This window comes from Perognathus longimembris, chromosome 16 (genome assembly GCF_023159225.1).
Source record: "Perognathus longimembris pacificus isolate PPM17 chromosome 16, ASM2315922v1, whole genome shotgun sequence".
NCBI classification, from domain to species: domain Eukaryota; kingdom Metazoa; phylum Chordata; class Mammalia; order Rodentia; family Heteromyidae; genus Perognathus; species Perognathus longimembris.
In genome coordinates this window covers 45,241,167-45,265,686 of record NC_063176.1, presented here as the reverse complement: position 1 = coordinate 45,265,686, position 24,520 = coordinate 45,241,167, and the positions used below count along the sequence as shown (strand labels likewise).

Here is a 24,520-nt window from a genome sequence, read left to right as displayed (position 1 = left end):
ACACACAGAAGGAAGGACAAGATGCCCAGCAAACTCTTTTTTTTTTTTTAATTTTGTGCCAGTCCCGGGGCTTGAACTCAGGGCCAGGGTATTATCTCTGACTATTATTGCTCAAGGCTAGTGCTCTACCACCTGAGCTAGCGCTCCACTTCCAGGGTGTGTGTGTGTGTGTGTGTGTGTGTGTGTGTGTGTGTGTGTGTGTGTGTGTGTGTGTGTATGTGTAGATAGAGTCTCACAGACTTTCCTGTCCAGGCTGGCTTCATACTAGGATCCTCAGATCTCAGATTCCTGAGTAGCTAGAATTTGAAGTATGAGCCATTGATGCCCAGCTTTTAGCAAATTCTGGACTTGAGCTATGACTTGGTTAGTGCTGAGGGACAAATATTTGACCCTTGTTAGGCAGTTAGGGGTAGACAGTGACTGGGACAAAGGCCCATGTGGTGGGAAACAAAGAAAGGACACAAATTACTTTTCTTATTACTCCACAGGTCTTCAGGTTCCAAGTCCCAGAACAAGTGCAAGAGCACAGACGGGACCTAGAAGGAAAAGGCAAGCGCTTCCCACCTTCTCCCAGGATGGGAAGGCTCCAATCAGACAAAACCTTGCACCCAATTGGAGAGGTCCTTGACACTGAGGAACCGCTGCTTAACAAACCAAAGCAAAGACACATCTCCCAGGAGGGAGGGGGCACAGGACCAACCATCCCACAGAAACAGACAAAGAGGACTTGGACTTTCCTTCATGGGATGACAGCGGGGTCCCCTCAGCACTTAAGAGAGTCTGCTAATTCTTCCTACTTTCTTCTATAGATTCTTTCACCTTCAAATAAACTTACTGTTTACTTTAAACATGTTCCTGCCCTTTCATTCTTTAGAGGGCAGAGAAAAGAACTGGAACTGCCCCTAGACTCTATCAGTACAGGTCTTGAACTTGGATCTCCCGGGAGCCATCGGCCCCAAAGAGATATTCTGAGCACCGCAGGTACAGAGATCCATTATGCCTTTGAAGACCATTCAACTCCCCAGCAAGCTACTGCTGAGGTGAGGGCCCTCTGCCCTGTGTTTTAGGAGCCTAGAAACAGGCAAACACACCATCACAGTTACCTTACTGCTAATGAGTATTCCTAGGCCAGGATGTGTTGGAGAAGGGAGGGGCTGTGTGTCGGAGAAAGAAGAGAAGAGAACCCTTGGGCACCGTCAGTGGGAGGGAAGAGGTGAATGATGTGGCTGTTGTGGAAACAGTATGGAGGTTCCTCAAAAACATTACCCCTGGATCCCAGCGGCTCTGCTTCTGGATATGTGGCCAAAGGAAGTGAGAGACGCTTCATCTAAGGGAGATTTGTGCTTCTGTACTCAAAGTAGCATTATTCATAATAGGGAAGAGGTAGAAGGAACCCAATGCCCGCCAGCGGATGAATGAATAAATAAAATGGCCCATATGCATACAATGGAATATTTTTCAATGGAAGGAAGTTAAGGAAGAGACGTGTTTTCTCTCATATGTGGAAGTTAGATCTAATCTATAAATATATATGTAAAGATATTCAGGGCCATATGCATATATACACAACCGTATCGACTAAAGCATGGTATGAAGTATACAGAGGAGGATTCCGATGGTGTAACTCCTTTGAACAATGAACTTAGGGTCTAACAAAACACATACCAGGAAGCTGGAACGTGAGGTGTTGTTGGGGGAGGGGGAGGGGGTCAAGGGGAGGGGAGTAGGCAAAGGGGAGAAGAGGGGTGGGCAATGCAGTCATAATACTCTATGTATATATGTGAAAATGGAACCAGGTAATTTAAGGGGATGGGGTGGGCTGGGAGAGAGTCTTTGTGCTCATAAACCTACATGTTCCACTGAAGCTCCTTTGGACAACTACTTTAAGATCATAAAAAAGAAGGGGGAGAGGAGGAGAGAGGGAGGAAGGAGAGAAAGAAAGAAAGAAAAAAGGATGGATGGAAGGAAGGAAGGAAGGAAGAAAGGAAGGAAGGAAGGAAGGAGAAATATCTGTTTTTCCAGAATTATATTCTTGGAACTGGTCAGAGAGCAAATTTTGCACCATGTGTATCAGAGCACATTAAAAATTAAACATCACAAAACTACAGGTGTCGATGTCTGGTGATTCTCTTGTATGTGAGGGAGAAAGTTGGCTGTGAACAAGCAGGAGGTGGTGGCTACTGCTGACCCTGCCCGGCAAGGGTTCTGAGACTCCTGGCTCTTCCAGTGCCTCCTACTTGGCATGAACCTGCATCCCGGCACGCCCCACCCCTGCAAGGCGGCCATCTCTCCCGTGAAGTGTGGGCTCGGCTTAGATGGAGAGGACATGAGCCATTTAAAATCACAGTGTGGGCAGAAATCGCTCCAGTCTGAAACGTGTGGAAGAAACAGCCTGGGAGCTGAGTGTTGGCTGGGCCTATGAGGAGATACTACCCAGAACAAAGAGGACCCCTCAGAGAAAGCCAGACATGCTAGGCCACAGGCTCTGTCCACCTTATCTATTAAATGCAGGAAAAACAATTCCACATATTAATTCCCCTGGGGGAAGTAAGGGAGCTGATGTCTTTCCTTACAGTTCATTCCCAGTAACTTGTATTTAAACTCAGCCTTTGTTCATTCTTTGCTCTCTCCTGGCTCAATATAATCCCACAGTGAGTGAATGACTGAATGGGCAGTTGAGAATGACTTAGGCATGGATGCTAAACTTAAATGCTTTGCCTTTGGTTTTTGCACCTATTCTGTTCCTTTGGCAAGAATTCCAAGCATCAAATATCTGACACTCAAGGTCGTTTTCCTAGATGATCTCATGCATGGAAAATGCAATGTGATGAATGTATTAGTCTGTTTTGTGTTATTGTAATAACATACTCGAAGCATACTATCTATATAAGAAAAAGGGTTGTTTTAGCTCATGGTTCTGGGGGCTCAGGAGATAATTTCTGGCTTTTTAACTGTATTTTTTTTGTCTTTTCTTTCTCTTTTTTGGTACTGGGGATCGAAACCAGGATGTTGCCCTTGCCAGGCAAGCACTTTGTCACTGAGCTACCTGAGAGGCTGGCTTTGGGAAAGGTCTCACATGTGAGAGAAATCATATCACCAGAGAGTGAGTCCAAGGTTGGGCCTACTCTTATATAACAAACAACCCCCTCTCTCAAAGACTCAAGGGTACTCTGAGAATGACCTTAATCCCTTTCTGAGGTGTCTTTCCCCAAAGACCTAAGGCTCTCCCATCAGGTACCAACTCTCCAAGCTCAGTTCCCGTCCCACGTCACCACGCTAGTGACCAAGCCTGCGACACACCGACTCTGTGAATGCCACATCTAAAGTATGGCAAGAGGAGATTCTATAAAGTCTGTTCATCAACAGGTCAGCACAGCAGCAGAAAACAGAACAAAGATACAATGCCAGGGCCGGCTCAACACTGAAAGAGGAAGAACTCTGGAGAGAACAGCCAGGGAGAGTTATACCAAGCTCACTATCATTCTCTTTGTAAGAGACCAAACAGATGTTTCAACGTGAACTGATTGTCATTATTATTTTAGCCTCCATTTATAAAATCTAGTTTTCTGCCTTTTCCTCAGCCTTGTTAGGAAGCTGGGTACATGGTACATGACATTGGACTCTCTCTTGAGGGAGCTACAAGATGCTATTACAGCCCTAGGCGAGGGCGCTGAGCCAGGTAGAACTGGGGGCGGGGGGAGGAAGTGGGGAAGAAGAATCCTTTCTAATTTAGAAAAACAGGCTCTAAAGGCAGACCTGAGCCCTGGGGTTGGTGCTGAAGTGTGATTTGCCTGTCCACTCTCCCTTCCCTCTCTTCCTGGTGCAGGAGGCAGGTGTGTGTGTGTGTGTGTGTGTGTGTGTGTGTGTGTGTGTGTGTGTGTGTGTGTGCTATGGAGGCATGGGGACATGGTGTGTACAGCCCCTAGTGTGTCATTCAGGATGCCATTTGTGTCCCCAATAACACTTGACTGGAAGGTCTAGCACCAGCAGTGGCATATCTGGGCTTCGCCCCTCCCCCTGGCTATCTATGGGGATCTCAGTAGCCAAACTGTGGTCAATGGAACTTGATGGAATCTCACTGTCCTTTAACAATAAGATCCTGGGAGTTTTTGTGGTTACAGAGCTTATGATTTGAGTTTTTAATTAGATCCCATTTCTAGGCCTCTGTGGAGAATAAAATAGTCCTGTATTTTTTATAAACAAAACCTTGAGCTATAAAAAATATATGTATATATATAACATAAAAATATTCTTCTTGGGAATATTTTTCTTTAAAAAGAATGTATTGTGAAAATGATTCACTCCTCTTCTCACCAATGGTACTATATTTAACAATGATTAGATATTGCATAAAAGTAATTTTAGATGGCTGTGGTACTGGCTTCTACATTCTATACCATTTCCCTCCCCTCCCTGTTGGAACCATCTGGGGGGCTGAAGGAAGGGAAACCCAGAATTATCTCCATCTAGTAATCCTGGTAATACCCCCAACAATAGTGGCTCTCAGTCTAATGTGACTTGGCCTCCTGCCCGTAGAGACTTCTGAAGGAGAAGGGAACGAATGGTATCAGTGTGGAGGCCAGAGAGGTATCAGAAGCACACCCCCATACACACACACACACACACACACACACACACACACACACACACACACTCCTGTCCAAAATGTCATAATCCAAAGCTTGGGAAATCCTGCTCCCTGGGGACCATAGACTGTCACCAAAGCTCCCAAGAAGTCCACGAACACATCAGGTCTCTAACCAGCAGGTGGATAGAGGTAATACCATCACACTCAGAACACAGATGAGGAAACTGAGGCTCACAGAAATCACACCTCCTAGAGCATCTATTTAATGAGTGTGAGCCAACACTGAAGCCACATTACCCTGCACCTGAGGCCGTGCTGTTGAAGGACGAGACCTAATCTGTCAGCGCCCTGCCCTTCTTGCCCATACGCCAGCAGTCATGGGTTCTCTGGGAACACTCTTTTGCTGTCTTTTTTTTTTTTTGGCCAGTCCTGGGGCTTGGTCTCAGGGCCTGAGCACTGTCCCTGGCTTCTTCTTGCTCAAGGCTAGCACTCTGCCACTTGAGCCACAGCACCACTTCTGGCCATTTTCTGTATATGTGGTGCTGGGGAATCGAACCCAGGGCCTCATGTATACGAGGCAAGCACTCTTGCCACTAGGCCATATCCCCAGCCCTCTTTTGCTGTCTTTTACTTGTTTTCTCCCTGCATGCTTTTCTTCCTGGGGCCATGTCAATGCACCCATGGCCTCCAACTTCACTCTTAACCCTAAACCCTAACCCTAACTCTAAACATTTAACCTAAACCCTAACCCCACTGCTATAAAAGTCACCTCAGAAAGCCCCGTATTATGCTTCCCTCCATGCCTGATACCTCAAACAGCTTCCAGTCATCCACAGAGGGCTCCAGCCCCTCAAGCTGGTGTCTGAGTTGCAGCTGGATTCCGCCCTCTTCGAGGGTTTCAACGCCTCATACTGCAGCTCTTTGAGCATCCCTCGCCGCGCTGTGCCCTCCTGTCCTTCCAGCCTCCACCCTGCCGCCAACAGCCACCTCACTTACCCGGCCACCACCTTCAAGAGTCAGCCCCGGTGTCGCCACCTGCAGGAAGCCTTCTTTTTTTTTTTTTTGCCAGTCCTGGGCCTTGGACTCAGGGCCTGAGCACTGTCCCTGGCTTCTTCCCGCTCAAGGCTAGCACTCTGCCACTTGAGCCACAGCGCCGCTTCTGGCCGTTTTCCGTATATGTGGTGCTGGGGAATCGAACCTAGGGCCTCGTGTATCCGAGGCAGGCACTCTTGCCGCTAGGCTATATCCCCAGCCCCTGCAGGAAGCCTTCTTGGCACTCCAGGTACAACTGACCACTCTGCTACTTCAATTAAAATGCCTCGCAATTTGTCTTTGCTTTCAAATCTATCCCTGGGGACCCTGTGTCCTTAGGCTTAATTCCCAGCCAAGGGACCCGATAGTCACTTCAGCAACTATTGGGAAAAGTGGAGATGGAATATTTTATTACATAAATTCCTCCAGGCAGAGAGCCCCTTTCTACAAAGCAAACTCATGTCAGTGAATCTTGTTTGTTTGTTTGTTTTACCCATGTTGTTACTGGGACTTGAATTCAGGTCCTCATGCTCTCACTTAGCTTTTCCGCTCAGAGCTGGCATGCCACCACTTGAGCCACATTTCCCGCTTTTTAATAGCTAGTCTTGACTATTCAGCCTGCTCTGACGTCAACTAGCGATGCTCAGATCTCAGCTTCTTGAGTAGCTAGGACTGCAGATGTGCACCAGCAGTGCCCAGTTACTGTCTTTCTTAGTTAAGTTTCTGGCACTTTGACCTAGAGTGCTGTTTCCACGCCTAGGAACACCACGTATGGCCCCTGACAGCCGTTATAATCCCAGTTCCTCCTCTTCACAGGTGCGGTATCACAAACTCTCACAGCCTTCCAGTGGACACTTGGTTACTAAGCAAACCCAGACCGCAATGGGTCTAACCAGAAGCTGGCCCTGTAGGGAAGGCTATGCAGACTCCTGGAAAATGCCCTTCAATGTAAAATCAGCAGCCCAGGGGAGCAGGTCCTCGAAGGGAAGAAGCAGGAGGCTCGGCTCGGCGAAGAGGGGCTGTGGATGCACACAGAATGCCCAGACCCACCTCCAGCCCTGCTGCCTGGAGGAACACAGATCTATGGAACTCTCAAGTAGAGCTAGAAAGTTACACTTTTTTTCTACAAGTTTTTATTAAGTTTTTTTTTTTTTTTGGCCAGTCCTGGGCCTTGAACTCAGGGCCTGAGCACTGTCCCTGGCTTCTTCCCGCTCAAGGCTAGCACTCTGCCACTTGAGCCACAGCGCTGCTTCTGGCCGTTTTCTGTATATGTGGTGCTGGGGAATTGAACCTAGGGCCTCGTGTATCCAAGGCAGGCACTCTTGCCACTCGGCTATATCCCCAGCCCTCTACAAGTTTTTAGAACAGATCTCATGTTCGTTTAAAATACACAGCAAGGTCTCTTGCAAATCAACTGCATTTGAGAAATCAGCTCGGCCCGTGAGCTGGTCCATTTGTGGCCTTGGCTTTAGAAAAAAGCATTGCCTGAGCGATCCCTAAATTTAAGTCTTTATGTTTAGCATTGAATACGTGCTTAGATATATTGAGAGTTGTAGGCACACAAGGGCAGAATTTAAATTGAAATTAATCTAGAACACCAGGGTTAAAAATAACAGAGGCCTGAATCGCCAAAAGAGGGTGAGTAAAACAGAAAAGCAGAAAACCATTCTAACCAGTGTCCAAAGGAACCCAGGGCTCAATTACCGTCCATATCCAGCAGCGCCCGGAATAAGCCAGGGTGTTTGCCTCTCAGCTCTTTCTCCCAGGGGAAGGCGGCACACATCGAGGGTCTTCCATACCTGCGCCGGAGGTCCAGGTAGGAGTTTCGGAGGTCGCCTACATAGGAACACAAGCTGTTACACCTTTAGAAGACACAGAGCTGTCTTCCCTAGCAAAGTACCTTTCCTGCTGGGTACCAGTGGCTCACGCCTGGAGTCCTAGCTACCCAGGAGGCTGAGACCTGAGGATTGTGGTTCAAAGCCATCTCAGGCAGGAAAGTCTATGAGACTCTTATCTCCAATTAACCGCCCCCCCTCCAAGAAAACCCCCACCAAAAACAGAAATGGAGCTTTGGCTCAAGTAGTAAAGCACTAGCCTTGAGTACAAAAGCTCAGGGACAGTGCCCAGGCCCTGAGTTCAAGGCCTAGGATTTACACACACACACACACACACACACACACACACACACACACACACACACACAAATGCCTTTCCTAAGAGTTGCTGTGAAGAAGAGGTCAATGTTCACATCACTGGATGTTGGCTTTGGTCCTAGAGGGATTTCAAATGGACCATGACGCTGCTACCTCGAGTTCAGCATTCAAAGCCAAGGCCAGAAAAACATGGCAATGTTGCTGACGGCTGCTGACTGCTTCTTCAGCATGAGCAGCTGGCCTTGGACTGGGCCCTGGGGAAGCCAATAACTAGGCAGCCATTTTGTTGCCATCTTGGTTAAAGAGTGGAGCCCAAGGACCCCCAGGAAGATGGCTCAGGAACATTAGGAAAATCTCCCTGACGCCACCCAACAGGTCAGCACTCAGGCTGGACTTGACTGGGAGACCTCTGATGCTGCATGTCACCCAAATCAGGCTTTCCCCATTCCTGACAGTGTCCTAGTTTCCGGGTGCCTCAGTAGTGAGCACAAAGCCTGACAGCCAGGACGGCCTATTCCGGCTTGTTTGGTTGGTTTTGGTGGTACCAGAGTTTCAACTCAAGGCTGCCCTCGTGCTAAGCATGTGCTCTACCGCTTAAGCCATGCTCACGTGTTTTTGTCGTTGTTGTTGTTTGAAAAGGTCTTTCATTTTTTCCCAGAGCTAGCTTTAGGCCTTGATCCTCCCATCTCTGCTTCTTATATTATTCCCTGGATAATAAGCATGTACTACCATACCCAACTTGGAAGTTAAGATGAGATCTTGCTTTTTTTTGAAGGGAGGGGGGTGTAGGAGGGCTTGAGGTCTTGAACCTCTGTCCTCCCAATCTCCACCCCTCTAGTAGCCAGGCTATCAGGACAATCTATTCTTAACTAGAATTCACTGCGGGACTGCTGCCTTTCCTCTCAAACGTCTGTGAGCTGGGGCACGATTGGGACACACTTATCCCTCCCAAGGGCTGGAATTGGAAGTTCCACTTTGAATATGATTAAATATGCCAGCAGGACTGAAACGGTACTGATTTGTGTGTGTGTGTGTGTGTGTGTGTGTGTGCGTGTGTGTGTGTGTGTGTGCATGTGTGTGTGTGTGTGTGTGTGTTGTGTATGTGAGCATGCTCCAGTTCTAGGGCTTGAACTCAGGGACTAGGCACTATCCCTTAGTCTTTTTGCTCAAGGCTAGCAGTCTATAGCTTGAGCCACAGTTCCACTTCCAGCTCTTTTGCTGGTTCACTGGAGGTAAGAGAGTCTCTCAAACTTTCCAGCCTGGGTTGGCTTTGAACCTCGATCCTCACGTCTCAGCCCCTGGAATAGCTAGGATTATAGGTGTGAACCACCATGCTTGGCTTCTCTGGTGGCGAAGACCGCAGAGGAATTTCTCATCCAGACGAGCCATCGAGCCATATATGGCTAACTCCAGTGCCATCATATCAAATAAGATCTACAGCCCGGGGAAATTTATATGCGCTCAATTGAAGTTGGGATCCTGGGAGACAAGACAGGATGGAGTTTTGTAACTGATTAACACTCCTGATTGAAAGAGGTTGGTGAAAAGGGTTTAATCTGTATGAGACTCATTCCTCCTGCTGAAATTTACTGATGCCTTCCAGGACTCAGATTTAAAAGAAACAAATCGGCGCTCCACACAAAGCCATTGTTCACTATTTCTGGAAGCTCATCTTTAAGATCCTAATGACCCAAGACAAAGACGAACCGATGAGGAAACACTTCTAATGATTAATTTATTTTCCAATTCATTTTTTGTTTTTCTTTTCTGAAACTAGCCTTCTGGATAGAAATAATACTATGCAAAGCTCAGAATACCCCTTTGCATTTGTATTCTGAAGCGAGATCAGGTTTGGCAGAAGCAATGAGACAAATCTTGGTTATTCTTGGCTGTTGGTGGTGGGCTTTTATTTTTGTGCATTTTGAATCCAGGTGGAATGTTCATTTTCATTTGCATCCATCTGTAAGGGGCTCGGGGTCACTCTTGTCCCTACTGTTATCTGAGCCAAGCCATACGTGTTCTATTTTAGACCATTAGCAGAAAGCCAATCATGCTACTACAGATGCACTGTTTAGAAATGGCCCTCGATACTTACATGCTTCCTGCCTCTCTCGTGCCACCTGTGCTGTTGAAGTATACACAGATATTATTTCTTGCACCTCAGCACACCGCTCATAATACAACTTGATTTGTTCAGCTAGTTGCTCCTGGAAGAAGGGATTATGGATCTACAAGAAGAAGATGGGATGAACAGGTAGAATCAGATTCTGCTGATCTAGTAGGATACGATCGGTCTACTTTATTCTTCCATGACATCACCAGGTGTCTTGTCTGAATGCACATTGTCTACTCTAGGTGCGTAAATCAAGGTTATTAGTAAAGGTTCAAGAAGATGCCACCTCTGGCTTCCTGTTGTGACATCTTCCTTTGTTAGGATTGCCCAGACACCAGGCCTCTACCCTCTTCTTCTCTCCTGCTATGGTGGTCCCTAGAAAGTAGGATCTATCTTGGTCTCTCTTCTCACTGAGTGATGCCAATTCTGACCAGGCTGTGCCTGCTGCCTCCCACTTCTTTCTGCTTGACAAGCTCCTACTTACCTGCAAAAGCCCAATACAAGCACAAGCAGGAGTCTCTACATAAAGCCATAGTTCGGAAGCTACCTCTGGACACATTTGCCTACAACACACCCTTGTCACATGTGGGTACACACATGCATCTTGGCATGACCAAACACATGCTCATGTGGGATTTAAAACCTGTCACCTGGTCTTTTGTGACTTATCCATTGAAGGCCCAGAAAGGGAGCACCTCAGAAACAGTGGATTTATCTTAACCCTGAGTTTCCAAATGTATCTTTGGGCCCAATAGAAGCTCATGAAATGAGCTTTGAACTCATGGCTTCAAAACTGACACCATTTGATTGCAGGGAATTCGTGGCTCAACCCTGTGACCCTACCTACTTAGGAAGCAGAGACCTAAGGATTGAGGTTCAAAGCCAATCTGGGTAGGAAAGTCCATGTGACTCTTATCTCCGATTAATCACTAAAAAAAGCTGGAGGTAGAGCTGTGGCTCAAGTGGTGGAGTGCTAGCTTTAAGCAAAAAGCCCAGAGAGGGCTGGGAATATGGCCTAGTGGCAAGAGTGCTTACCTCATATACATGAAGCCCTGGGATTGATTCCCCAGCACCACATATATAGGAAACTGCCAGAAGTGGTGCTGTGGCTCAAGTGGCAGAGTGCTAGCCTTGAGCAAAAAGAAGCCAGGGACGGTGCTCAGGCCCTGAGTCCAAGCCCAGGACTGGCCAAAAAAAAAGTTCAAGCCCCATGATGTGTGTAAACACACATCACCCATCCCCACATTACCCCCAGAAAATTGCTACCATCAAGCCACACCCCAGCCCCCTTTTCTTTCCTTTTCTTTTTGCCAGTCCTTGGGCTTGAACTCAGGGCCTGGCTGTCTGTGAGCTTCTTTTGCTCAAGGTTAGTATTTTACCACTTGAGACACAGCACTCCTGGCTTTTTCTGTTTATGTGGTACCGAGGAATCAAATTCAGGGCTTTTAATGCATGCTAGGCAAGCACTAAGGCATATTCTCAGCCACAATTTTTTCTTCCCTTTGTTGCTGTTGTTGTTTTGTTAAGTACTGGGGTTTGAACTCCCGGCTTCCTGCTTACTTTGCTTGCTGGCTGGCATTCTACCACTTGAGCCATACCTCCAGCCTGGCATGTTGCTAATTATTTTGAAGGTGGACGCTCGCAAGCAGACTTTTCTGACCAGGCTGGCATTTAACTGTAATCTTTCAGATCTCAGCTTCCTGAATAGCTACCAATGCATTTTTTGAGTGAGAATACAACATACCACTGTACATCATACATAGCAAGAACATATCTTCTTATTAAAAAATCGTGGTGTGCATTTTGTAGGAATACACATGTGTAGATGTATGTTATTAACTAGACTGCCTGCAAAAAGTGTTTAAAGCACCATTCTAATCCAGCTCAGAACCTAGGCCAGAGTCTGATGTGCAGTAGGTATTCGGTATTTACTGCACAAGCCAAATAAATGAAATTCCTTTTTCCACCTCCCAGAAATTCTAAGATGTCTCTATGGGCAGAAGGACTTCCCATTTGTTCTAATTATGGCTTTGCCTAGTGCCTTCTGCATTCTCCAGCAGAAACTCTGCAGATCAGGAGCATGAGAGAATAAAACTTCCAGATAGCATATGGGGCTTCTGATCTCCTCAGTACAGCTGAAAAACGGACCCCTCTGAAGCTCCATGCTAAAGTGCCCCTCTGTTCCCCCAGCTGGCTGGAGCTGCCTGCAGCTGGAAGGTCCCTTCATGGGTGGGTTTGGATGGGAGCTCTTCTAGGCAGTACTTAGCCCTCTGCAATTCAAGCCTCAGCCCACCCCAGCAGGAGCCCAAATCCCAGCTTCTGCAGAGAGCAGGAGACACCATCAAGATTTTAATTCGCTGGAGTATCTATCTCCTCTTGTGATACTTTAAATAATAGCGTATAAAAGAAGCTTTACCAAATAACTAAGATTCGCTCCTTTCATTAGCTTAATCACTAGATAGGCAACGGCCTGATAAAAATCTACTCTATAATTAAGCTAGTAGTTATTAAAACAGAGGAAGTAAATGGGTTCCATTTTATGAGTACTAAATGAAGCAAATGTGCACCGAAATCTATTATTGTATTGGCTGGGGGAAAGACCTCGGTATTAATTACGCTGGATGACTGAGCTCATGGCTCGGGGCCTGATCTGCTTGGGTAAATCTTTTGTTTACAGTGGGTTCCTTGCCTGCAAGTGGCCCACCCATCACCAATGCATCCCATCATTTTCTTCTTGATGCCAGCCCCCCATCTCACCTGGGCAGGCTGGAGACTTCGCAGGCGATTGTACTTCAGGGGTCCAAAAAAACCCTGGATACCAGCCACATACCTGCTCCCTCCAATAATGAAGTATCCAGCTGTGTCGTTGTAATGGAAATCCTCCAGGAAACTAGAAAAACACACACACACACACACACACACACACACACACACACACACGCACCAAGGGTCACTGAACTGCAACTAGGTTATTTTAAAACATACTTTTTAGCCTGTGGCTCACATCTATCATCCTAGGTGCTCAGGAGGCTGAGATCTGAGTATCATAGTTCAAAATCAGCCCAGGGAAGGTCTGTGAGACTCCTATCTCTAATTAACCACCAAAAAGTTGGAAGTAGAGCTGTGGCTGAAGGGGTAGAGCACCAGCCTTAAGTGAAAAGGCTAAGGAGAATACCTAGGCGCCAGTTCCTACTAAATGAATAAATACAGACTTTTCACTGATCCTGACCCTCCATGACCAAACTCAAATCATCACAAGCCTTTCACTCAGGGATGAAGCAGAAGGACCCACTGTGGGATGAGATAGATTGGTAGTTTCCATTTGTGTCACCTAGTGTCACTTAACCTCTCTGAGATTGGTTTTGGATGTTTTGGGGTTTGTTTTCTTTTTGTCAAGATGATGTACAGAGAGGTTACAGTTACATACTTAAGGTAGTGAATACATATACATTTCTTGTCATACTTGTTACCTCCTTCCTCATTTTTCTTCCTCCTTCCTTCCCCCAACCCCTCAACCCTCGCCCCTTGCTTTCTTCAATTAAAAAAACAATCTTACCCTTGAGGTACATCATTAATCTAGTCTACAATGCTTATGATCTCTGATTATTAACCATAAAACAATTCCTTCCAGGTCGGGTGATATATATATATATATATATATACGTATATATATATATATATATATTTCTTTTCTTTTGCTTAGTGTAATCTGTTCCTTCTTTTTCTCTAATTTCTTCCCTCCTCCCTACTGCCCTTGAGTTGCTTAGTTGGTTCTCATCACTGTCCATTGCAGCTGTTGGGCCCTTTCTACTGTATATCTCCCCCTCCCCCATTTTCCACTCATTCTGTGCCCTCCTCCCACCTTTCAGATGTGTACCTGTGTACACCTTGTGTGAGGTAAAGAGTACAGGTCCTTTAAATTCTCTAAGACTAAATACAAAGAAGTTCTTTGCTTCCTTATCTTTGGAGTTCTGTATAGCCTGGATATTAGTTTATGTACATATGAATTAGTGTTTGTTTAATTTTTGCTGCTTTTCTCCCAAGACTGTCCTTTTTTGGTCTCCCTGTGAATTGGTACCTTGGGTCCTGCTTTCTTTGTCATGTCTCTTTGTTATTTATAACACCCACATATCAGGGAGACCATGAGCCATTTGTCTCTATGTTCTAGGCTTATTCCGCTCAACATGATTTGTTCTAAGACCTGACTGAGACTGTTTTTTTTTTTGCAAATTAACTTATTCACTTATTGGACTGTTAAGATTTGTATACATGTAAAGCATCCAATGGAATGCCTAGCCAACAATAAATATTCAATATATGCTACTAAAAAATATGAGCATCTGGGTGCCTGGGACTCATGCCTGTAATCCTAGCTACTCACAAGGTTGAGATCTTGAGGCTCATAGTCCAAAGCCAGCCCAGACAGGAACGTCTACAAGATTCTTATATCCAAATAAGCAAAAAAAAGACAGAAGTGGAGCGGTAACTCAAGTAATAGAGAGCTAGCCTTGACCAAAAAAACTCAGGGACAGCGCTCTGAGTTCAGATCCTGGAATCAGCACCAAAATAACAACAACAACAACAACAATAATAATAAGTACCCATTAGTTTTCTGAGGACTTCACTGTAACATTTTTACACATGAGTACCCTGTATCCCAACCAATCTCATATGCCGAGTATTGATACTGAAAATGAATCAATCAATAATGCCGATGGACTTGTTTGCAATTGTTGGTCTTAACTGAAATCATTCTACTCTACAAGAAACACAAACTTATTGAACGAAAAAGAAGGGGTGAATGTAAAGGGCTTAAAAGGCAAACTGTGCTAAGGACTGCTGAGGAGAAGGCTATGGCATAGTCAGTGAGTTTGGCCACAGACCTTGAGGCCACCCCAGGTGACATGATGGCTGTCCAGAGCCTTGGAAGCAAGAGAAAGAACACAGAAAGTGAAGGCTCCATGTGAAATGCATGACACATTCCTTGCTGTGCTGTTTACATTCACCAAAGATCGGCAAACTCCAGGTGTCTAATAGTAAGGGCTGGCACATTCCTTCACAAAGCCTACAGTGCGGGCTGTTTATTAGGCAAGACCTAGAGAGATCTCCAAAACATACTGTCCAGTAAAAAACAAACATGCAGGGGCAGGAGCAGTGACTCACATCTGTAATCCCAGTGACTCAGGAGGTGAGATGGGGATTATCCACCAAAATGATCCAGCCCAGGCAAAACATTAACGAACACCCTATCTAAATCAATAAGCCAAGGAGGCCCTTCTCTGTGATTTCAGTTACTCAGGAGGCATAGGTAGGAGAATTGTAGTTCAAGGCTAGCCTGGTCCCAAAGGAAAAAAAAAAAGAAAGAAAGAAAGACCTACCTAAAAAGTCAAAAAAGGGCTAGGGGTATGAGCCAAGAGGTAGAGCTCCTGCCTAGCTAGGATAAGGCTCTGAGTTCAAACCCCAGCAGAGCAAATAGAATAAAATAGTACAGTAAAAATAAAGGTGCAGAATACAGATTATAGCATCCATCTAAAAAAGAAGTGAATGTTTTTTTTCTTTTGCCATATATAAACCCTAGAAGTCTATATAAGAAAATAATAATGATATTTCCTCATAGGATGGAGAATAAGGAATATAGGCGAATGGGGGTGGGGGCAGAGTTGAAAGGAAACATTTCATTGTTTCTTCATGATGATTATGACTTACTTTTTCCTCTCTGGATGCACGTGCACTTATTAGCTGTTTCAAAAGTTACAATAGGAATGGATGGCCATGGTATGACCGGAGCATATGTGATCAGCAGGGACGGGTGAGGACCAGGACAGGAGCCAGGTGACAGAGCAGGCAAAGGAGAAAGAGCCAAGAAGCGCTGAGGGCAGATGGGAGCACAAGGAGAGAGAGGAAAATGCTAGGCAGGCCACCAGGAGCCTGGGGAGCCGAGGAGGCCAAGGGCCAGGGTGACGTGGACGGGGCAAGGCAAGATAAACACGCAGTTGGACCAGGGAAGTCAGGCCAGCCAGGGTCATTCCAGGACAGTGGAGGAGCCGGCTGCCTCTGAGCACAGACCACAGTCCTAGCTATCTAGCAGGTGCCCGGGGCTGAGGGGAGGCAGGGGAGGGGAAGTGGGAAGGCCAGACCCGCTCATGCATTAGTCTACACTCACACAACCCCAAGGAAAGGAAGGACTTCGCCTTGAAAACTAGAGGAGGAAGTATCTTCCTCTTTTTTTTTTTTTTTGTTTTGTTTGTTTTTTCTCTAGGACAGAAGACAGAGTTATTAAGTCTGAATAAAAAAAGACTCTCTTTTCCAAGACCTTGAAAAGACTTGAACATTCTACCAACTCCCAGGAGACAGGTCTGGCACTGGATACAAGGTTTCTGCTGTAGAAGCAGAAATGGCCTGCAGTTAACCAACCCAGCAGGTTACTGGAAGTCCCATCTCCTCTGCCATCCAGTCCAGGATGTGATCATGTCTCCAGCCACAGGCTGCTCCTCTGGTACCTTCATCTCCCCACTTTCAAAATGGAAATAGCAGCTGGACGCTGGTGGCTCACACCTATATCCTAGCTGCTTAGGAGGCTGAATTATGAGGATCTCATGGTTCAGAGCTAGTCTAGGCAGGAAAGTCTGTGCCACTCTTATCTCCAGTTAACTACCAAAAAAAGCCAGAAGTGGAGGTGTGGCTCAGGGGTAGAGTGCTAGCCTTGAGAAAAAGCAGCTCAGGGACAGAGCCCAGGCTCTTAGTTCAAGTCCTAGGTGTCTCTGTCTCTCTGTCTCTCTGTCGTCTCTCTCTCTCTCTCTCTCTCTCTCTCACACACACACACACACACACACACACCCCTCAGCGACAGTGCCCAAGCCCTGAGTTCAAGCCCCAGGAAAATAGTAATAACACCTAACCATTTGATTATTGAGGTAAAATTAATGACAGGTTGAAATAAATGAAATGTTTGGGATCAAAAGTCTTCTAGATTGTGGGGGCTGGGGATATAGCCTAGTGGCAAGAGTGCCTGCCTCGGATACACGAGGCCCTAGGTTCGATTCCCCAGCACCACATATACAGAAAATGGCCAGAAGCGGCGCTGTGGCTCAAGTGGCAGAGTGCTAGCCTTGAGCGGGAAGAAGCCAGGGACAGTGCTCAGGCCCTGAGTCCAAGGCCCAGGACTGGCCAAAAAAAAAAAAAAAAAAAAAAAGTCTTCTAGATTGTGGAGATTTTGTTTTTGGATTTGGGGATATTTGAATAGATTCAAATGGCTGAGTATCTCTACTCAGAAAATCCAAATCCTAAGTGCTCTGAAATCGAAACTTTTAGAGCCTATGAAACAGTACAAAACCTGACATGATGGGTACTTAAAATTTGTCACACTTCAGAGCATTTTAGATTTAAGATGTTCAGATTACAGATTTTCAAACCTTTTTTAATTTTATTTTTCTTGTCTGGGGGCTTGAAATCTGGACCTAGGCACTGTCCCTGAGCTTTTGTGCTAAAGACCAGTGCTCAACCACTTGGGCCACAGCTCCATCTCCACCTCTTCTTGTTTATTGAAGATAAGAGTCTCATGAACTTTCCTGCCCAAGCTGGCTTTGAACTGCAGTCCTCAGATCTCAGCCTCATGAGTGGCTTGGATTATAGGAATGAGCCACTGGCGTCCAGTCTGGATATCTTTTTAATGGGTCTTTGATTTAACTGATACTTTTCAACCAACAAGAAATTACTTAGTTCTTAAGGCACTGGACTATACTTTTCTTTTTGCCAGTCCTGGGGCTTTTTTTTTTTTTTTTTGCCAGTCCCTGAGCCTTTCTATGCTCAAGGCTAGTGCTCTAACACTTGAGCCATGGCGCCCCTTCCAGCTTTTTCTATTTATGTGGTACTGCAGAACTGAACCTAGGGTTTCATGCATGCTAGGCAAGCACTCTACCACTTAGCCACATTCTCGGTCCCTGGACTATACTTTTTAAGTTGTCATTATTATCAGCCATCAGTGGATCTGTCTAATGGTCTCCTCCATCTGTATATTGATGTTCCCACTTTCTCTTCTGAAATTCCTCTGTGTCTGCACAAAGATTACAAGAGGATCCCTTGTACTGTGCGTTGTTAGATGGCCATCAATTCTGTTGACATAAAAGCTGAGCAACATTCTTTCAAAGCCCAAACTGGTCTCTTTTGACAATCTCAGACATAACCCACGAACTATCTTTCCTGTTATCTGGACACAGAGTGCCCTGCTTTATTACTGCTGAGCACCACGGGGCCAAAAGATTCACAGACATTGTCAGACAGGCCCCACGCAGAGCCAAGAAACAGAGGTGTGTGGGTCGGGTGGGGAGGGCAAAATTGGGGGAGTACAAGAGGAGGGGTGATATTGTCCAAAAAGAAATGTGCTCTTTACTTGACCTATATAACTGTAACCCCTCTGTACATTACCTTTACAGCAATAAAAAAAATTTTAAAGAAAGAAACTGATTGGGCAGGAAACCTAGAGCCTCACAATAGCTGTCCTTCATCACCGATGTAATAGTTGCCTGCCCTGTCACTTCCGAGGGACTTGGTCACAAGTTTGACCCACTAGAGAGCCTCTGAAGTGACCCTACTTGTTTTCTTCTCGGCAATTTTTCCACATTAAAATTTTAATCGATTCGTGACTTTTGTATTACCTTTTTTCTCTATTTGGTTTCTCAGCTCCCTGAAGGCAGGGACTATATTCTTTTTGTTTATCATGTTATTCTCTGACTCAAGCACTGTGTCTGACACATGATATATACTCAACAGATAGGTGATGAATGAATGGGTGGATGGGTGGGTGGGTGGGTGGATGATGGATGGATGAATTTTGGAGGATGGATAAATGGATGGATGGACAGATAGATATGTGAGTGGGTGAATGGATGGATAGGTGGATGGATGATGAATGGATGGATGGAGAGATGGGAGAGTAAATGAATGGATGAATGGGTGGATGGATGATGGATAGATGGTAGATAATGGATGGATGATGATGGATGGTAGATAATGGATGGATGGAGAATGGAGAATGGATGGATGAATGGATGGAAGGTGGAAGGATGATAAATGGATGGTAGATGATGGATAGATGGATGTTGTTCCTGTCATCAAGCGTTACTGACAAATTTTCATTTGTGGTAGCAGTACACTCCTGAGCACTTTCTTTCATGGTCTTCTAACACCATCTTTGTAGGGCAGAGCCAACATCATGTTTACATTTCAGGATCAAATGGAGCATATAAAACTTTACTTAGAACATCTCTGACCAGAAAGCCTGAAATATTTGATGTTCACTTCACTGGCTTGGCTCACTATGAAAGTGGGACTCTGTCAAGGCAGAGTCCAGGTCTCTAAGCCTAGGAGCCCCAGGACTGATCTTTACTCTGTTGGGACTGGCTATATTCTAGCACTTCTGCTGTTGGGGAATCCCAGTAGAACAGGCAGGGCCTCCGAGGTGGTGATGAAGTAAATTTGGGCTGCTACTGCCTGCATCACTTTTGATGATTTAACTGAGATGCTGAATTGATGTCCCCCCACCCCCCAATCTATTCTGGTCTTCGGGATCTTAAACAGTCATCTTAATCCCATCTTTACTTCAAAATTTGGTATTTTACTTACCGTAGAGTCATTTTACTCATTTTCTTGGAAAAACTGTATTCAAGTATTGTGTGATCATGATTCCTATTGAGTGGAATTGCCCTCCAACCTCCCCCCCTCTCTACCCCAGCCTGGCATATGCTTAAGTCTGGAGCCCTGAGCCTTAGACTGTGACCTTAATTGCCAGTAGGGTCATTGCAAATGCAGTAAGTTAAGGTAAGGTCATGTTGGAGTCAGATGATCTCCATATGACAAATATCCTTATCAGAAGAGACATCAGGACACAGACACAGGCACAGGAAGAGTTATGAGATGGAGTTACTGTTCCAAACAGGAAGCTAGTGGAACCAGAAGAGAAGCCAGAAACCAATCCTCTCCTAGCACCTTTAGAGGGAGAGCGGGCCTTCAGAAACCATGATTTTGAACCTGAGACCTCTAGAAATAGGAAGATATGGTTCAGTTCCTAAAGACACACAGCTTCAAGACTTGCTTCTGGATGCCCCAGTACTGAGCTTTCTGGTACTCCTCAAAATGATATGTTGTAGGCATGTCTGTCAGTCACCTCATCCGGTCCCCATCACGTCACCATCCTGTCCCCCTCACTCACTCACATCAGCCTCCAGGCTTTTGGAATCTCAGAGGCAACGAAGCCCTTACAGGAGAAATAGACAGGAGCCAGTGATATTTGATCCGCTGTCAGAAAACATCCTTAGGTTGGAGTGGGAGGCAGGGGAAGGGGAGAAGCTACTATTTTCGACTTCACATCCTAAAATAAAAACCTTCCGTTCCTCGAGTTTCACAGAACACAGCTCTAGGAGGGATTTCCAAAGGACTACAGATCCTGTTTTGCCAATGGAAGTCTCTAGCCTCTCCAGTTTCGAGTTTGTCACCCAAGACTCACAGCCAGCCACACAACTAAAAGCAGCAGTCTGCTGACCCTGGGGCACTGTAAGGCTTTTGCTCCATCCTGCCCCTCTTCTAGACTTCACTGGAGTGATCAAGGCATCCTCTGACCTTCTCCTTGCAGGCTAAGTGACAACACTTTCTTAGCCTGACTGTAAACCTCTAAGCTTCTAATCCAGCTGGGAAAATAAGAACTGTTCTAAGTGCCAGAGTCCAAAAGAAGTCAGTTTGACTTAAATGTAAATAGGAATGGCTTAAAGGAGAGGGGAGGTGTGGAGAGAGAGAGAAAGAGAGAGAGAGAGACAGAGAGAGAGAGACAGAGAGAGAGAGCCTCTTCTGTCCCACCACTGCCTTATTTCTTTAAGAATCTGATTATGACAGAAGTTGGGTTGGGTGAGGCGTCATATCTTGAGCCTACAGGAAAGGCATCTTCAAATGAAGGCAAGTCATAAACCCCCTCCCCACTCCACACAAAGTTCCCAGCTGGACAGACATTTTTTTAAAGGCGTATACTTAAAATCTGATCGTTCTTCTTTCTAATCTTTACACTTACAAACATTCAGTTATACATATATTATCTAACTACAGTGGGTCATTGAAAATTTCTGTTTTTTTTTTCATTATTATTATTTCTTTTTTTGTGCTGATACTGGACCTTGAACTCAAGCCCTGTGTGCTATCGATTAGCTTTTTTGTTTTGTTTTATTATGCTGGTCCTGGGGCTTGAACTCAGGGCCTGGGAGTTGGCCCTGAGCTTCTTTTGCTCAAGGCTAGTGTTCTACTACTTGAGCCAGAGTTCCACTGCTGGCTTTTTGGGGGTAGTTTATTGGTGATAAGAGTCTCATGGATGTGGCTGTTTGGGCTGGCTTTGGACCAATATCCTGAGAACTCAGCCTTCTGAGTAGCTAGGATTACAGGCATGAGCCACCAGTGTAACCCTAGGCATTGCAAATTCCTAAGGAAGGTGGTTTGTGGCTTTGACTCTGTTAAAAAAAACAACAACAAAAAAAACACAACACTACAAACAGAGGAGCAAATTAAAAAATTATGAAGCAAATGCAAGGAATCCAGTTCTCTGTTGCAGTAATCTTGGAAAGAATAGTTCTACAAGGATGAAAAGTTACTCTAATATCAATAGTTGCACACATTTCAAATCTAGATTATGATCATAAATATGAAGACTGTCTGCTTTTATGTTTTACACCAAGCCAAAGTTACCAACCATTCTCAATAAGCAACATTAATACTTTGATTTATATTTTGCAGAATCCTTTGTAGAAGATAATTTTCAAAGAAAATGAATTATGAAGTGCCTTGAAAGGAAGAATTTACAATGAGATCTGGAGAGAGAACTAGTTTCTATTGCTTAGAAATAAAAAAGGTTGCGGGAAAGTAGAGGGAGTCGGGGCCTGGTGAAAGGAAAATAAAAAAAAACAGGAACAAAGCCTAGCTACAGGGCAGAGAACAGTCTATGCTTGGAAAAGCTGAATTAGATGTGTAGAGTAATATCATGTTTGAAGGCTAAAGTATAAAGAGTCCTTAACCCTTGACTTAGCTAAGATAAAAAAAATCACACTCATTAGCTAAGTACCAGTGGCTCATGCTGTAATTATTGAGGAGGCTGAGATCAGAAGGATTATGGTTTGAGACTAGTCCAGGAATATATACGAGACCTCTTCTCAACCAATAGCTGGGTGCAATGGGGTACATCCTGGCTCCATGGTGGGCTGGGATTGGGAGGACTAGGTTCCAGATTAGCCCAGGCAGGAAAGTGAGACTCTTTCCCATGAGACTGTCTCAGTGGAAGAAGCTAGTCATGGTGGTGTCCTCCGCCCATCCCAGCTATGACAAAAAGCAACAAATAGGAGGATCACAGTTCAGGTACATGCCTGGGCATGAAGCAGGAACCAAACTCAAAAATATGGCAAATAGTTGACAAAAGGGATGAAATATAGCTCAGAGGTACAGTGACTACAAGTGCAAGACCCTGGGTTCAAACTCCAGTAACTACCTAAACAAGTACTGTACTTACCTTATGGTCTGATTATGATGGCTTTTCAAGTCCTGGCCAAGGCTGGTGGTCACCATTATCTACATTGGAAGACAGATACAAGGATTAGTTATCTTCCGTTACAAATATAGTCCTTGATAAAAATTGCTCATAAAATATGCTAGTCTTTCACCTGATCCGTTTCAGCAAAAATAAATTCGACAGTTTACTAGCCCTGCATATATTTTAAGACTTAACAAATGTAACGTCCCTAAATGGCTCGGTTAAAAATATCTACGGCGTAGTTTCTGCCAATGGCTTTCAGATGCTTTCAAACTCTAAGCCAAAGGTTCATTTGATGTGTCTGGGCTTACAAGCTTGTTTCATGAAAAGACAAGGCAATGTGTGTGATACTACAAGGAGGTTTTGAACTTCACTCTGATTCCCTAAAAGCCTTAGGGATAGAAATAAGATTGTGGCTAGATGTTCACACTCTGTTCTTCCTACCTCCCTGCCTGCCCCTAAGCACAAAAAATCATCACCCTTGTTCAGCAGGGACAGTGTTTTTGTCATGAATGCTGTTTGAGGTCTCATGTGGGTCTTGCTCCTGCTGTGAGTGATAAAGTAAGTCCCTGGACTTACAAGTTACTTTTATTTCCCCCAACACTTCCATAAAAATCATTGAGCAGCTGGATGCTGGTGGCTTGTGCCTCTATTTCTAGCTACTCAGGAGGCTAAGATCTGAGAATCACAGTTCCAAGCCAACCCAGGCAGGAAAGTCTGTGAGACTCTTATCTCCAATTAACCCATCAAAGACTGGAAGTGGAGTTGTGGCTCAAGTGGTAGAGCTTCAACCTTGAGCAAGAAAAACTACAGGACAAGCTCTCAGGCCCTGAGTTCAAGCCCCAGTACTGGCACACACATAAAATCATTGAGTAGATTTCCTGGTTTCCCTAGGTAAACACAGTTGTGGAGACCCTACTGTATTTTCAGAAAACAAAAAATAGAAACCAACTCAAGTCACCTATGCTGTGTGCATTAGGGAGAGCAGATAGAACAGAAAGGATGACCAGTGGGCAAAAGTCTTCCTAACACAGAAAAACTCTTTGTTTTCTGTTCACCTCTCTGTCCACTCAGCTTCTCATCCACGTTACCCGACATGTACTATGTTATCAAGTTCACCCTCTAAGGGATGATTTTTTTTTCTTATTCTGCTCAAAACCTCTCCAAGATGCCATACTGCCTTGCAAGCTGAAAAATTAATTCCTTGATGCTCAAGATTCTACATATTCTAGCCTGAAAGATATACTTTTACTTTCTATTAGTTTTTATTGTTTTGTGTTGTATTTTTTTAATTGAATTTTATTGACAAGGTGATGTACAGAGGGGGTACAGTTACATAATAAGGTAGTGAGTACATTTCTTGTCATGTTTGTTACACCCTCCCTCATTTTTCTTGCCCTTCCCTAGTTCAGGTAAGTGTATATACAATATCCAGTGTACCAAAATCATATACAGTAACCATGTACGCCTAAAGGAAATTCACTGAGAACATTAAATGTAACGACAACAATAAAGTCCTCCTGTGTCCTTCTCTTTGTATTTGTTTTTTGTGGGTTTGTTTTGTTTTATTTTGGTGCCAGTCCTGGGGCTTTATCTCAGGGCCTGAGCACTGTTTCTGAGCCTTTTCACTCAAGGTTAGTGCTCTACCACTTGAACCACAGCCCCACTTCTGGCTTTTGGGGATAAAAGTCTCACAGATTTTCTTGCCTAAGCTGGCTATGAACCTCAGTCCTCAGATGTCTGCCATTATGGTGTTAGTGGCTTTATACAAAGAGGAAGAAACACACCACGATGAGGTCTCCGTCCTTATGCTCCTACTCTCCGGCTATGTTGGGATGCAGGAAGAAGGCCCTCACCAGATGCTGAAACTTGATGTTGAGCTTGCTACCTTTTACTACTGTGAGAGAAGAATACCTTTTATATAAAATATCCTGTCTCTGATTTTCTGTTGTAGCCAGGTGCCAGTAGCTCACTCTTATAATCCTAGCAGCTCTGGGGACTGAGATGTGGAGGATTAGAGTTCAAGGCCAGCCTGGGCAGAAAAGTTTTTTTAGATATCTCAAAAAGCTGCTTCCTTT

The 24,520-nt window shown here is 45.0% G+C and overlaps 1 protein-coding gene across 2 annotated transcripts in view; it reads right to left on the bottom strand.

Moving 5' to 3' along the window:
• Positions 1 to 24,520, bottom strand: part of Sel1l3 (SEL1L family member 3) — a 110,328-nt gene that overhangs the window by 59,260 nt on the left and 26,548 nt on the right. For both annotated transcript variants that reach the window (XM_048363862.1, XM_048363863.1), the window contains exons 6-9: positions 22,422 to 22,480; positions 12,644 to 12,776; positions 9,869 to 10,001; positions 7,325 to 7,456 (exon numbers count right to left, since the gene is read on the bottom strand). In XM_048363862.1, the coding sequence (XP_048219819.1) occupies positions 7,325 to 7,456; positions 9,869 to 10,001; positions 12,644 to 12,776; positions 22,422 to 22,480 (457 nt within the window). The remainder of the gene's footprint in view (positions 1 to 7,324; positions 7,457 to 9,868; positions 10,002 to 12,643; positions 12,777 to 22,421; positions 22,481 to 24,520) is intronic.